The sequence below is a fragment of the Symphodus melops genome, assembly GCF_947650265.1.
Source record: "Symphodus melops genome assembly, chromosome: 12".
Taxonomy (NCBI): Eukaryota; Metazoa; Chordata; class Actinopteri; order Labriformes; family Labridae; genus Symphodus; species Symphodus melops.
The window spans coordinates 3,288,666-3,304,163 of record NC_136702.1 but is presented as its reverse complement, the minus strand read 5'-3'; the positions used below and the strand labels follow the sequence as shown (position 1 = coordinate 3,304,163).

General features: G+C 41.4%; 1 protein-coding gene across 2 annotated transcripts in view; it reads left to right on the top strand.

Annotated features, from left to right (window-relative positions):
* The first annotated feature begins 3,316 nt into the window (after positions 1-3,316).
* cacnb4a (calcium channel, voltage-dependent, beta 4a subunit) overlaps positions 3,317-15,498 on the top strand; it is a 32,308-nt gene continuing 20,126 nt past the window's right edge. Inside the window, exons 1-2 of one of the 2 annotated variants that reach the window (XM_079356821.1) lie at positions 3,317-3,807; positions 4,946-5,029. In XM_079356821.1, coding sequence (XP_079212947.1) covers positions 3,745-3,807; positions 4,946-5,029 — 147 coding nt within the window. In that variant the 5' untranslated portion in view covers positions 3,317-3,744. Of the gene's footprint in view, positions 3,808-4,945; positions 5,030-13,943; positions 14,082-15,498 lie in introns of those variants that run through there. The other variant, XM_079356822.1, reaches the window with a different exon arrangement.

The window sequence follows — 15,498 nt, the reverse complement described above, 5'->3', positions numbered from 1 at the left end:
TGAAGCGCCTCCACTTTCTCCTCCAGCACCTGATTGGCTCCCTGCTCTGCTGACAGTCTGGAGAAAAGCTCACGCCAACGGCTGATCTCTTTTCGCAGCTTTTCTTGTAAGCCCTTCAACTCCGTTCCTGTAAGCACGGCCTCTCTCTCCAAGGCCTTCTTGTCCTGCTGCAAAGATAATTTCTCCTGTTTGAGACCCTCAATTACCAGATTCTTGTCTGTTGTGTCCCCGAGCTGAAGCCTGGCATCCTCTAGTTCTTTTCCAAGGCCATCAGCCCTTATCCTTTGTTTTTCCTCTTGCATTTTAAGTTCCTCGATCTCGTTCTGCTGTGCCTGACAGGTCTCCTCTTGAACTGTAAGTTTGGAGGACAAATCGAGACAGCTGCTCTTCAAAGTCTCCAGCTCCTGTGCTTTGGCCACTTCATTAATGTGGACTTCTTTCTTCAGTGCCTCCATCTCATGCTCTAGGTCCTTGTTGCCTGCACGCAGCGTTTCGAAATTATTGAAAAGATCCTCGTATTTGATGGCATTTTCGAAATGCTGAAGCTTGACCTCATCCAGTTCTGTCTTGAGATTATCAGACCTCAACTTCTGACGCTGCTTTTGCTCTTGGAGGTCCTCCACCTTCTTCTGCAGCAGCTGATTTAACTCCTCATTTGATGCCAGTTTGGCAGAGAGCTCCAGACAGCTGCTTGTCTTGTCATTCAGCTGGTTTTTTAAGCTCTCCAGCTGCGCCTCACTTGTTGCATTTCTGCTCAAGGCCTCTTCTTTGAGAGCCTTTATCTCCTGCTGCAGGGACTCTTTCTCTCCAGCCAGGATGTCAATCTCCATCATTTTGCTGGTGACTACCTCCTGATGCAGTTGTGTGACTTCTTCTAGGTTCTTCTGGTTCAGGCTGTCAGCTCTCAACATTTTGAGTTCCATGTCCATCTGGAGGTCTTCGACTGTCTTCAGCAGGTTCTCATTGGCCTCCTCCTGCGCATTCAGTTTGAAGGACAGCTCATGACATGTTTTTGTCGTTTCCTCCAGCTGGTCCTTCAAAGCCTGTTTCTGGCTAACAGTTTTGCTGTCTCTACCAAAGGTCTTTTTTAGCTTGTTGCTAATCCTTTTCCCCAAGGCTTCTTTTTCATCCAACAGGTCCTGGTCCAGTATTGGGCCACTTGAGGTGGTGTCCTGGAGCTTTTTGTTGAGTGCTGCGATGGCACCCATGAGCTCCTCCTTGGTTTTCGTGGAATAACTTGCCATGTCCTGTTTTATTCTAAAGGATGGATTCAGGTGCCTTAGTTTTTCTTTGAGCATCCTGATTATCTTTTCGCCTTCCAATTTCCCGTTACTTTCCATTTTTAATTTTTCCTCCAACTCCATAATGATGCGTGTTTTGTTTTCACACTCTGCTGTGTTCCGCTCCTTTTCCTCTTTTATAATAGCGTGAAGTCCCTGTATTTGACTTTTGAGGTCTTCGACCATCAGCCAATGGGATGAGTCTCCTTCATGCACTGGACGATGGCTTTGTAAAGAATCTCCCTCCCTCATTTGGGGAATAATTTCAACTTCTGACATAACTGCCATTCTCTGGGATATGTACTGCTCCATTATTGTTCTTTGCTGAAATGGTGACTTAGCTGTTGAACTGTTTATGTTCTTGCTCGAGTGTCTTCTAACAATGTTGAATCTCAGGTTGGATCTCAACTGTGGTTGTATCAGACTTCCCTCCGGTCTCTTGGAACAAAGATTCTAAATGGCTTTGATGTCTTTGATCTCATCCCCCCATGATGTCATGACATGATGTCATCATGACATGATGTCATCATGACATGATGTCATGATGACATCATGACATGATGTCATGATGGCGTCATGATGACATGATGTCATCATGACATCATTCAAATAATTGTTTATTTTTAAAACATAAACAAACTTTTGAAGTACAAGCAAATGACTTCATTTGTTTCAAGCAAAACCCTACAAACAACTTTTTAGTCTGTGGACGAAAATATTTTTATATTATATTTTATATATTTTTATAAAATATTTTCTATTTTTGCTTTGATCTCAGCTACAGTGATTTTCTGATTCCTCATATTGCAAGACAATGACGTCACCATTTGTGTCATAATTAGATTATCTAAAAAAAAAAAAAAGGGGATAAATGGAGGGGATAATATATTTTATTTCTGCAATATGGTTTCAGTTTCATCTATCCACGGAGGACATTACTAATTCATCATTTCTCTTCACTTTCTGATCTGTACTTTTCTCAAAGGAACCCCGGGGATCCTTGAAATGTCACTTTTCTGGGGTCAAAACGCAGGTATGATCTCCTCTTCTTCTTTTTGATGAAATGTTGACGGCCAGGCAGCACACAGGCTGATAGGATCAGTGTGTGGAGGCTTCCTGCAGTCCTGCAGGGGGATTTTCTAAAACACATCGCAGCTGGTGGCTCTGTCTGCTGAGGATGAATGAGGATGTTTTTATCAGCTGTTGTTTGTCCAGGTTCTTTTCCAAACAGCAAACAGTACATTTCTATTTTTAGGTGTAAATAAATACACAACTTTCCTCACGTAAAGTGATTGTGTTTTACTACAAATTAACATTAAAAAAACATATCTCTGATGTTTGAAATCAGATTCATTTAGTAAGATGGAATATGCTCCATACATCCATATAGGCTGCTTTCCCTCCTGTCTGGATGTTTGGATTTTGTCTTTATCAAGTCAGTCGTATCTGTAGGGGACTATATTCACTTTAATTAGGATCATTTGTAGCTTTTTTCCCTTTGTTTTGACACGATGAATTGAATGTATGTGCCCATCTCAAACAACCAAATGCCCGGTCATGCTGGTTCCATTGAGAGACAATTATGCTGCGTTCAAATGCTCCTCGTAATATCCATGAAGGACCCGAAATGCTTATAGTAAACGTGAAATCTTTTTTAAAAATCTTTCTTTCAAATTTGTTTGATGCCTTGCAATGTTCAATTTAAATTGGATATCACCCTTTTATCCAGTATAGGTCATCAGCCAACTTTAAAATTGAAGTTGATGAGAATCATGGCGCCTTCACAACACAAATCCTCTGATAGGTCAATGTGTCTGAAATCTCTGTCTAGTCTTTGGATTTTATGCAGTCAGCTGCCCAAGTTATTACCAAACCAATTTGACAGGCTTCCTCCTTTTTTATAACCACACTTTCTGATGCATTTCATCAGGTGCTGGAGGAGACTGTAGGGACACTAATATTGTGCCGAATGTCTCAAAAAATGTGAAATGGTTGATAAATGTTTCTACCTATCTTGTTTGTTAAATGGAAAATGGAAAACTGAATGAACAAATTAAAAAAAGATGGATCGAGAAAAATACTGAAATGTTCCTTCTTAGTTTGTCCCTAATGTGCATCTCTAACTGCAATGCTAAATCTCCGAGCTGTCCTTGAATGCAGCACCATTGAAGCCCTGAGTGATGCTGAGAGTTGAGGGAGGGAGGAGGGGAGGGTTGATATCTGTGCACGCGCTGATGCTCGAGCTTCATCCGTGCAGCAGCATCCACTGCAGAGTGCGGAACTCATCTTCTGAGCCGAGCCTGTGCTTTGTGTATTTTGAGTTCTTCTTTCTTCTCTGTTGTGTTGAAACGGAACCGGAGCCAAGCTGGAGCCGGCGGTGCACTGTACGCCCCCGGACCCGCAGCAGTTCCAGTGGAGCGGCACCGAGCGGCAGCCTCCGCCCTGGACCGATGAACTGGCTGAGATGTCCCGGCACATCTACACTCGACACGGGATAGGAGAGGGGACCCAGAAGCCTGTGTTTCAGGTAGGAACAGAAATGACAGAGGCTCTTTTTTCCCTCACTCTTCTTTGCTTTTTAACACTTATAGGAACAAATATAACACAAAATAGGACTTAGTCCAATAATATTGATTGGAAACATAAATATTATAGGGGGGAAACACTTAAATTAAATTTAAAAAAATAATGAACAGTGCATCCCATAGTCAACTCCTTCATTCTGCACCCAGTTAAAATGAAGATACCTTTTTTCCATCACTGCTAATGTCTAATGAGGTGTCATTAATCAAGCAGGAGCACAGGTCCTGCAGTACGCTGAGTATCTGATTTATTCAGAAATAAATTAAAATGGGCTCTTAATTATTTACCATTATCTGACACAACTTCTCTCATGATGTATGAGCTAATCCAAGTCACTTTTTTTTTCTCCCAGAGAGGAAAACGATTTTTTTTAGCTCTGAAATAGAGCTAAAACACTTGGAACGGTGCATTAGATACATGTGCGTGTTTAAATGTTACAGCACCAATGTCACTGAATGTGCATGTCAAATGAACAAACAAATAAATACACAAGCTGGGATAAAACTGTTTTGCAGCCTGAATAGCTTTGGGATTTTGGACAAGACCACAGTGAGCAGATTTATGAATAACGAAAGAATAGTTAAATGTCTACCCCTAAATGAATGTCATAAATGCTCACAGTTGAATTAAACAGAAGTCGAGTTGTGTTTCTGAAGATGAAAGCACCGATTTACCTGATTATAACGAGAGTATGGAACAGACAGTTTTGGAAAAGCTGATAAGAAATTTCTCATTGACTCACTAAAACAAGTTAACTGCCTATGCAAATGGGTCAGATGAGGTGAATCTGAATATGAAGTTTTTAAGTATTTTAGTTTGGGAGTCAATAAAGCAGAAAATGTTCGTCTTTTGATAAATAGGTCACCATGGAGGACAAGATGCAGCTGGAAAGAACCAGAGTCCTGTCAGTCCTGGGGGCTGAGATGTTGGTTCTAATGGGGTTTCTGGAGGGAAGGTGCCCTTGAGTTTGTGTAATGTGGACGACTGTGCAGATTAAACACGTGGGGCAGAAAAAGCAAATATAGAGCGACACAACCGAACATCAAACAGAGGGTTTTATTTGTCTGTTTGGTCCTCCCCAGGCTAACAGAGGGACTTACTCCAGACGCAGCCGGCTGAAGAGATCTGACGGCAGCACCACCTCCACCAGCTTCATCCTCAGACAGGTAGGACTCCTTTAAACACAGAGCGAGGTCATGAGGCTTCACGACCTCAAACCAAAGCTTGTTTTAACATCATTTATCTGAGCTACAGTTTACAGACACGTCACGCTGGAGCAGGCATGACGCTTGGGTTTTAGATGTGGGAAATGCGTGACTCTATGGTTTGGTTAAAAAGGTTCCGTCATTTGTCTTACATGACAAACAGTTCTGCTAACCTCCACATATAGAAAAACATTGCATGTATTTTAGACAGGTCCGGGGGGAAATGTACCACTCCATCAAAATTGCTAGTCATGCACACTTTCTAACTTGCAAAAATTAAAGGAAGAATATGTCATACTGACACCTAGCGTTTTAAAATGGTACTGTCACTTCTATATGTGAAATTTCGTTTTCCTGCTTCCATTGAGGCAACACCTGTTGGTTTCCCTGGTCTGTCTTCATCTGTCTTATCTAATACAGGCAAAAGGAGCCATACATATTATTATTGAAACACAGTTTCCTCTCTGACAGTCTAACCATGCCAGGACTTTGAGTTATTGGTGAACACAGTTGTGGATTTTATTTGTTGAAGATACTCTCGTCCTGTTTTTTTGTTTTTTTTGGAGAGACTTGAAGTTCTTTGTAGTCTGGCACCATCAATCCAATAACTGCCCGTTCCAAAGCCAAAGACAGTTTGAGTCTAATTTCGAGTGAAATGTGAGTAAGGACTTTGACGTCCGATAAACTTTTGGCCTCTGTTCTAGTTAGGAGTGGGAAACGATGACCTTGATTTGTATTCGCCTGGGAATTCATCCCGCTCAGCTGCTCATGAGGCGTCTAACAGCCATGTATTATTCATAAGTACAGGAGCAGGCTGTTTGAATATTCTTACTGCCGCCTCCTGTATAAATGCCACTGTAAAACAAATTCAGATTGGTTTCCTGTAATAAGTCCCTTCTGTAATTCATAAATCAGCTGGGGATTACTTTGCACTTTGACATCTGGCTAACAAGTCGTCAAGGGAGCCGAGGCTATTCTGCAATCCAGGGGTAGTTCGCCATGCCTGTCTTTCTTCACTTGACCCCCTCCATCATGTGCTAACGGCCCTCTGAGAAAACGGCGTGACATCAAATAAGGTCACGTGCACATGCTTACAAAAAGCACATGACGGCGTTTCAAATCTAGCTTCCAGATGTGATTAATGATAGTGTCAAGTGCTCAAATCTGGGGCTGCAGCTTTATCCAACATATGTAGGTCAGTATTCCTATGAGAGATTTTCCTCAGAGAGACTATGCAGACATTGCAGGTCATACTATTTATTTGATATAACGCTGTAATGTAATCAGTTGAATAAGATTTCACCTTAACCAGTTTAGAGTATTACTGAACACAACATGAGAGTCAAATATACTCAGCGAAGGGGAAAAAAGCTGTGCAGCAAAGTTAAGCTAAGTACTGAAACGTAAAAAAGAATGAAGTCTATCCACTTAAAATACAAGACGTCACAATGTCAGTGGATTGTTTTAGCAGCTCATACACATTTTCACAAATATACAGAAATCCTCGGGTTGATCTGCATGTGTGAATGAAAGCGTTTTGGACTTTTTATCCAGTCAGCCTCTTAGTAACATTTCTGCGTTAAGTCGGGCTGAGCCAATGTGAGAGTGCGTCAGGAAGTATTCAGGAAAGTGAGCTAGTGAGCGACATGGGGAGTTAACCTTTACATCACCATACAGCACAAGAGCACTTAGTTTGATTCTCATGTACGTCGTGAAGCTGCTCCTCACTTTTCACCGGTATGTTCTATACCAGTGGTTCTCGACTGGTCTTGCCTCAGGACCCACTACCAACTCCTGCACGGAACAAATTTCTGCACTTCTTCAACCAATCAGGTGAATTTCATGAGAAATTGTGCAGTTTGGATCTCAGACTGTACCAAACATGGAATAAAGAATTGGAATAAAACATACCTAGACAGACTTTTTGACACCATTTTTCTTCCAAGGAACACAATAATGACCCACTGAAAACGGCTCCATGACCCACTTTTTGGGTCCACCAGTTGAGAACCACTGTTCTATACTACTGTTAATACGTCAAACAACACACAGCACAGCACATCTTCATAGGTCGGGTGATATTGATTGGTTTGCTTTTTCTGTGTTGTCCTTTCTACATCATGTCCCGCCTCCTGACACTTCCTTCTTTCCGTCTCCTGCTTTGAGATGTGAACAGGCAGGTCAGGAAGATTTCAGGGAGGAGCTTGTTCTGAAATTTTCAACCTGTTGATATGGCCCATAAATGTATTCATACCCACTGCTGCGGAGTAATTATGAGGCTCACAGAAAGGAGGAAAAATAAACTATTGACCAGAAGTTAATTTGTATAAAGAATGGATACATGGAGAAGATAAAAAAATAAGTCAGGATAAAGAAATGTATAGGCCCACATAATGTCTCTGTCTCACTCCATTCTTCAGTCCACACTCACAGATTTCTTTAACACCCCCGCTGTGATTTCTGTCATCACCGGTGTGATCGTCATCAGGTGAGAAGAGGAGCAGTGGGCTCCCTTTTGATTCACTCCAGTATCCATAGTAACAGCTGCCCTTCAACAACATGGGGTCAAGCACAGAAGGTTGATTAGCAGGAAACCTCCTCCTCCTCCTCCTCCTGCTCCTTTATAAGCAGAAAGCCTGATTTATATTTTTCTGCAGGAGATTCTTTCATGAAATAAGAAAAGCTTGAAAGACCTCTAAATTAATGAAGCTATCGTCGATTTCTTCACATTTTTTTCTGCTTCGCGATATCTCACTCTTTTCCTTCAGATCATTAACAGGAAAAATGTTCATGTCATGATCTCTCGTCTTTTTTTCTTACGTTTTGCTTTGAAATGTTGCCTTTATGGCTCTTTGGTGCTATTCATGCTACTCCTCTTCGCTTAATTACAAGGACATGTGACATGGTTTCAATTCTCAAAAATCTCTCTTTCCTATAAAATGCTCAATATTTAATGAACAATTCAAATTAACAGTTTGGAAAAATCACAGAAACAAAGATTTTTCTGACAGTCAAATTCTGAGAAGCTCAGATAACGTGCCTCACCAGGACTGTGTGGGTGTGGTTTGATATTTGATTGACAGCACTGGCAAGAAAAAAAACTGTCATCAGATTGTGATTCAAATATTGCCAGTCAAATTCACCCACCAAAAATCTGTCAGAAGAGCACACTCAAAAACCACGGAGTGTGTAAAAGAATTGGAAGTGGCCACCATGATGTCACCCGTTGGTGCGTGGACTCATGTTTCTGATGTGGTGACAGCCCACTCTTCAAAAACAGAAGTCACCATGTGTCAGCATACCTGAAGTAATCAGATCAATACAATGAAAGAATTCATGCCCAAGGTTTATCAATAAGCTAAGTTAACCTCATTTAAAAGCTAACATGCTAGTACTGAGGGCACTGACCTGCTTGTGAGTGCTAATGTGTAAATTGAAAAATAAGAGTATTACACTCAACACTTAAACTGGGACACAGATGGTCTCTTACAACACATCACTCCTTGATTTGTGGACCGACGCTTCGAGTTTTGCATTTTTCGCTTTTCTCCTCTTGATATTTTAAAATCACCACTTTAGGAAAAGATTAGTGAGAGAACAGATCACAGCTGGTTGGTGATCTGTAGGGATAACCCCTGATTTATTTTTTTGCATGAAAGGATTAAAGAAAATTTAGAATCGTGGTGTGAAATAAATTCACTGCTTTACTCTACATCCAACGATCACAGGCGTGAAATAAAGAGGAAGTTAGTGTAGAGTTGGACATTTGTCATCCAACCTAGAACTAACTTCATCCCTCGCATGTTATTCAGTGCTGTGTTATAGTGCCAGGATGAACGCTTGTCATATCTTGTACTTTGATGTTAATAAGGGAAAAGATGCATCGCTTCACCTTGTTCTTTCCCCTCGTTCACAGGTTCCCGTAGTAACAACATGTCAATCACAGGTTACCATAGCGAAATAATAAAAAAAAAATTGTTTGAAAGGAGACCTGAAACTAGCAACCATGAACTTATTCTGATTTTTTTTTTTTATTAAGATGAAAATCAAATGAGAAGTATGCTCCTTTCCTCATCGACTCCTATACAACTGAACTTCTTTTTGTAACTCGCACAGACTGTATATAAAGACTGTATATCCTCCTGATTAAAAGCGACAGCACACCCGCCCACTTATTAACTCCTTTCCTTTATGAAATCAAAATGTTCAAGTTATAGAAAAAACATCCTAATCAAAAATAGAATAACAATAAGAATAACGAGGTTGTACATGTTTATTTCTAAAGGTCTGTTTATGAAATGGGTGTGTATGTGACTTCAGGGGCTTCTGCAGCCAGCCTCAAGTGGACACTCAAGGAACTGCAGTTTTGTGCACTCCTACATTGGCTTCATTTTTCAACACTGGAGTTTGCTTCTGCTAGTGAAGCAGCCACCTGCTGGCCATTTTAAAGAACACTGTTATAATGCAGTTCCACATGGACTTTACTTTATAATCTAAAAGGCTGCAAACCCCTTCCAGCATTCAGTTTACGCTGACTGGCTTTTGGAGTCAGCCCCAAGTAGCTTTGAAGAACAGCAGTGTGTTTTTTGGCTCGTTCTCCGAAAGCTTTTTTTTTTTTTTTCAGCCCCAGAGTTTTCAGCTTGACAGAAACACATAAGTTGGCAGAAAACTGACTACCATGGAAGAAGTGTAAAAGAGGTTAGTATAAAGGTTTGTTTTCAGGGCCTTCAAGTGGAGTTTTCTCTTTGTGAATTTCCTGCAGATTGACTTTTTAAGTGTCCGGGTTAAGTGAGGATCAGAGAGTCAACTGTCCGGGCCAGAGTGTGCGGCATGATTGGCAAAACCACTCAGGGCAAAAGAGAAGGTCTGAAAGAGAAGGGGAAAAAAAACAATACAAAGAGAGACGTGTTCAGAGAAAACAACACTTAACATGAAGATGATCAAATATCAGCGTTTCTTCCCTTCACTTTTGAAAGGGAAAAGGACAGAATGTATTGGAGAAGATTTTGTTGATCAGTATGAGTCACGGCGTGACATGCCAATATCTCGGTATCTGTCACAGAAAGGTGCTGGTGGAGAGCTGATTCTCCCAGATGGTGCAACGAATATCAACATGCACCGTTTGCATGGACAGATGTTTATGATGCCTGAACAGTTTCCCAGCCGAACCCTTAGCTCGATCAAAACAAGAGAAAAAAAACCTGACAGATGTCTATTCACAAAAGCAGCTAACTATGGTACTTTGAAAGCTTTTGATGTTTGTGCGGGCTCACTTATACATCCTGTATCTGTGTTCTCTGAAATCAACTCTGCATCTGCAAAATGTAATGCTGTTATAGGCAGAGAGAGATAAGGTCAGAGTGGAAAGGTTTTTTGTTTTAAAGGTTGATGTTCCAGTATCAGCTCAGAATGATTAATCCGTCGTTGATGTTTTTAATCCTCCTGACACACACACACACACACACACACACACACGGACAAGTGCTTTTAAGTGTGTCCTGTACATATACTGTATACTGTACATACATTTATAATAGATGACTGTAGGGAATAACAGCCGGTGGATGTGAAGTGCAACGAGCCACTAAAGGAAGAGAGGAGGAAGACAGCATGTGCCTCCAAACAACGTGGACTCTTCCCAAAATCCAGTGAAATGTAACGAGAAGAAATCATTGTGTGCTGAAGATGAGTCAGATGGGAAAGCCAGACAAGACTTTAGTGGAGACTAAAATCTGATGAAAACTGAGAATTTAATTAAGTGATAAAATCATTTTTCACATCTTAGTGTTGAACAAAGAAAGCATGCTTTTTCTTAGTTGTTGGACCCAAACGTGAAGACAATTTAAGTTGCTCTCTGCTTGACCTCGTTCCTTCCTTGAAAATTGATTTGGTTTTCAAACACGAGTTATAAAACGGTGTTTCCCCTCATTTAAGGAGGGAAACTTTGGACTTAGAGTGTAAAAATGTTTGATGCTTTGGTAAATTTTGACACCATGTTTTAAACATAATAACAGTCTCTCTTTATGTGATGAGTTCATGATCGGCTGATGGACGAGTGCAGAAGCTTTTAGAATAAACAAAAAACTCTTTGAGTCATTTCTTTGACTCAGAGAAGGAGGAGCAGAAGGAGAGTATGTGAGCAACTTTATAAACATTTATGACATATTTTTACAATATACACAGTATACGTAATGCAAACATATCCTAGACCTTACACGAAAGATAAAACCTTAACAATAATTAATTGATAATTAATGTTTGAGTTAAACCTGCAAAATACATGGCATTCAAAATGTTTTACAGTAATGAGTTCTGCGAGGACTGTTTAACGTTTTAATGGACTTCCCAGCAGCGGCCGAGCTGACAGTGAATGCTAAGTTCTGACAGAATTGGAGCTCCAAACAAAAGACCTCATCTCAGCCTCTTTTTTTTTTTTTTTAAATGACTGGAATGAATTCTCTGCCCACATTCACATCCTGTGTCACAACGCTTCCTTCTCTTCTGTCTGAAAAGGAAAGCAGGAATGTAAGAGCTTCACATTTTAATGTCGCTCCATATTGGGGATGGCACAGCTTTGGATTTTACAGCTTTCTCTGAGAAATTAAATTTTATGACTCAATCACAATGCATTACACAAGGAAGTCCCTTTAACCTAATTTTCCAGCCTGCAAAGTGAAAAGATGGGGCATCTTCACGCTGCTAATCCCTCCTATATAGGCCACATGGCTCAACTCAGCGGACTTCAATTTGTGAATGACTTAATGTGGCCCGGTCACCACTCGCTTTGCTCATGTGATGCACTTGTCTGCGAGCAACTTTTAATCGCCATACAACCTCCTGGAGACCCCCTTTAAACCCTTAAAGAAAAAAAACAAATATCAGCTGCCACACTGCTCAGGCGTTTTTAGCTTTCACCGCGTCCCCACCCCTTTTTTTAAGTTCAGTGTGTCACCTGTCTCAACGTTTCAACAGCAAAAACTGCGGGTCATTAATAAAAAAGCAGATAAATATAAACCCGTCTCTGAATACATACTAGACTGCAGCCAAGAAAAGGACCAAGGCTCCACGAAGAGAACTCAATGCAGAAGTCTTAAAAACATGCAATTATCTATTTTGGCCACTAGAGGGCGCTCTGTGTTTGGAACAAGAAGTCTGATTGTTTATTTATTTTAACCTTTATTTAATCACCAGGTTGGTCCCATTGAGATTAAGAACCTCTTTTCCAAGGAAGACCTGGCCAAGAAAGTCAGCAGCAAAAACACAAAGTAACAGACAAAGACACAAATGAAGACAATTTACAAAACACTTTTTTTTTTTTTTTTTACCATGTAGCTGAAATTATATGATTTGTGAGTATAGCAATATGCATCTTTAGTCTTTGGGCACTTTTGTTCCATGTGAAATGGCGGCTGTGTTGAGTTGACGTACTTCTCCTTGATCCTCGCTGGCTCCGTCATGGTGGAGAGCTGTCTGAGAGCGGTGCAGATACAGGTGTGCATGTGACGAGAGGCGCGTGAACAAAGTAACACTGAGCTCTTAGCTGCTCTCCCTCTACAATATGTGAGTGTGAAGCCAGACAGTCTTCGTCTGAGAGGTGTTTATTTAGACGGAAGAGAGTGTGATGAAGAGGCACGGAGCTGATGAGAGCAGCAGGTTCAGCTGCTGTTACACAGTTCGTCAGGAGAGGGCGCCACTGCTCTACTGTGTGCAAAGAAGACGCTTCAACCTTCTCTGCAGTTTTACTCAGATTAAAAAGATGTACAGGTGGTGCAGTTTATTAATTACTCAATTTCAGGGACAAGCCGTGTTTTTAACTGTATTCTGCTCATATAGAAGTTGCATGGATAAAGTTGCTCCGTGATTTGAGAGGGAATATTGTCTTGTTTTTGTGTGTTTCTAGCTAATTAAGATCTTTGATTAGAATATTTAACTTGTGGTGAAGTCGTTTGTTTCTCTTCACATTTAAGTTGCCAGTTTTTTAGTTTTGACTGTTTTTCACTCCAAACTTGGAGAATCTTTTTTTCCCTTTAAGATTCATTTATATTGTGATAACATTTTTTTAAAGTCAACCATTTCTATCTCTCTATGTAAAAATGACAAAAGATTTAACTCGTTCTAAATAATTAGAGGAAACGTATAATATCAACTGACTGAGTTGATATTTAAAAGCATTTCTCAGTTTTTTCCTGTGAATGACTTTAACAAGGACGTTTCTCATGAAAGATGTCAAACTTCAAATTTTAAATTTAAATAAACCATCACTACTCCTGTAAAACAGATTTCTATATTATTGTTGTGTTCCCAAGCTGTTTACAAAGCTGTAAAGTCTTGAGTTCTAGCACCATCACTCCGCTGTTTCCCGTTGCTGGTTTTGTAAATTAAATGCCAACCTTCACTAATGGCTGCTAAGGTTCAGCGTAAATACACACTTGCATGCAGAGACAGCACAACGTCTGCAGGTTAACCCCACTCACAGACTCTCTCTCCCTCTCTTCCTCGTCCTTATTGAGTATTATTGACTGGAGCCCGGACCAGCCAATCGGCAGACAGCATCCCACCTCTGTCATCAGCAAGAGCTGGAGGAAGGGATTGGCTTGTGTGATCTGAGCTTGGAAGGCAGATGAAATGCCAGGTCTGCTCTGCCTCTGGGGACAACCAGGTTGCCTGATAATGGGAACCAACACTCGCTCGGCTCGGGGGCAATAATATCCAATTCAGCATCAGGAAAACAAAGGGCCACACCTTGATTTTTTTTTTCTTCCTCTCCATCTGCTGCTCTAGTGTGATCTGGCTGCTCTGTGGTTCACCTTCATGTGGAGAAAGAGACTGCTGGTGGGCTCTGACGCTCCCCTGCCCTCATCATCATCATCATCATCATCATCACCCATCCTCTCTGGAACAGGTTGATCATTTGGACAATCCTGCCCATTTTGCGCCAAAGAGCTGCTTTTCGGATTCTGACTCCTCCATGTACGATAACTTGTACCGACATGGATTTGAAGACTCAGAGGCGGTGAGTGGAAGGGGCGTCTGACACTTGTGAACCATGCTTTTCTTCCGTGCCGCGGCTGGTTGATCCCATCACCAACACCCACAGAATGCGCTGAGACTTGAGTGGGCTGAGTGTGCACTCTTCTCGGGGGAGTTGGAAGAGGTTGGGGGAAGGGTGTGCACGAGTGTGTGTGTGTGTGTGTGTGTGTGTGTGTGTGTGTGTGTGTGTGTGTGTGTCGGCATGTCTGTATTTGAGAGAGTGTGTGTGAAAGGGCTCCTCAATCAGCCAACTGTACAGATTTCTCACTGACGCTGACAGTTATTGGTTTAACGGCAGCAGACGTATGTCTTCACCATCTCTCCATTTGATCCTATGGCCTTCATTGCATTCAGTAAAGCTCTGTTTACATGTATTAAGGGTATTTTTACATATGTATTGAATTCCCAGCAACATCTTCTCCTACTATGTGGCATCTTTTATCTGTCTCTACTTTCATCACATCCCACCTTTACATCATCAAGGTGCAGAAAAGACCAACAGCTGTACTTGTTAGATCACACTCTACGCTGACGATCACATTTAAGACTCGACTGTATGCATGGTTAAAGAAAGCTCACATCCTCTTCTCTTTGGGGAGAAATTGTCATTGATGCAACACGAATATTGACCTACACACTGCTTTTTGATACAAGGAGGCAAATATTATTATTGATGTGCAGATCAATCATCCGTGGGATAAAAATGTATCGCAGGAGTGGGAAAATGCTTACAAAGGCAATAAATGTAGAAGCTGCTGCTGCTGGGTGGAGGGGCGGAGGGAATCCCACTGAGCGAGAATCTGTCAAGACCTTTCTGTTACTCCATCTGACATCCAGGCTGCCTCCTGGACATTAAAGTTTTTTTTTCACACCTATTGTCTGATCCACGGTGTAGGCGAGGGCGAGGTGGGTGGTTTACAGAAGAATGAACACCTTTAACACCTGACACACCAACACATCATATCAAAATGTAAACCTCTCGTAGCGTGTCAACCTTACTTGTGTGTAGCTCTTCTTCGGCCAACTGCCTCAAGTCCCTCTTACAAGACTTGTTCATAATACACAATCATCGCTGCTGTACTATGTTTAGAGGGCTTTTGGCAGCACTGCAGAGGACTTCTGTCGAGCTCTTACTGTCCATGTGGTTTGCTATCAGCACTTGTCATTATCTTGTGGATGTCTGGATGTTTTCGGAAATGAGCCTTTGTCTCAGGACTTGTAAGGCAGCAGGATGGGGAAATAATGCATCTGTTGCTTCCTCGACCTGTAATGGCCTCAAGGCTGGTCTGACTCATCTCCAGATGAATGTGTTATAATCTTCTGTACTCGGGAAATTGTTCTTTGACCATTGACGGAGACGGCCATTTGGGTGTATGCCCATCTCCTGCTTGTAATTGTTT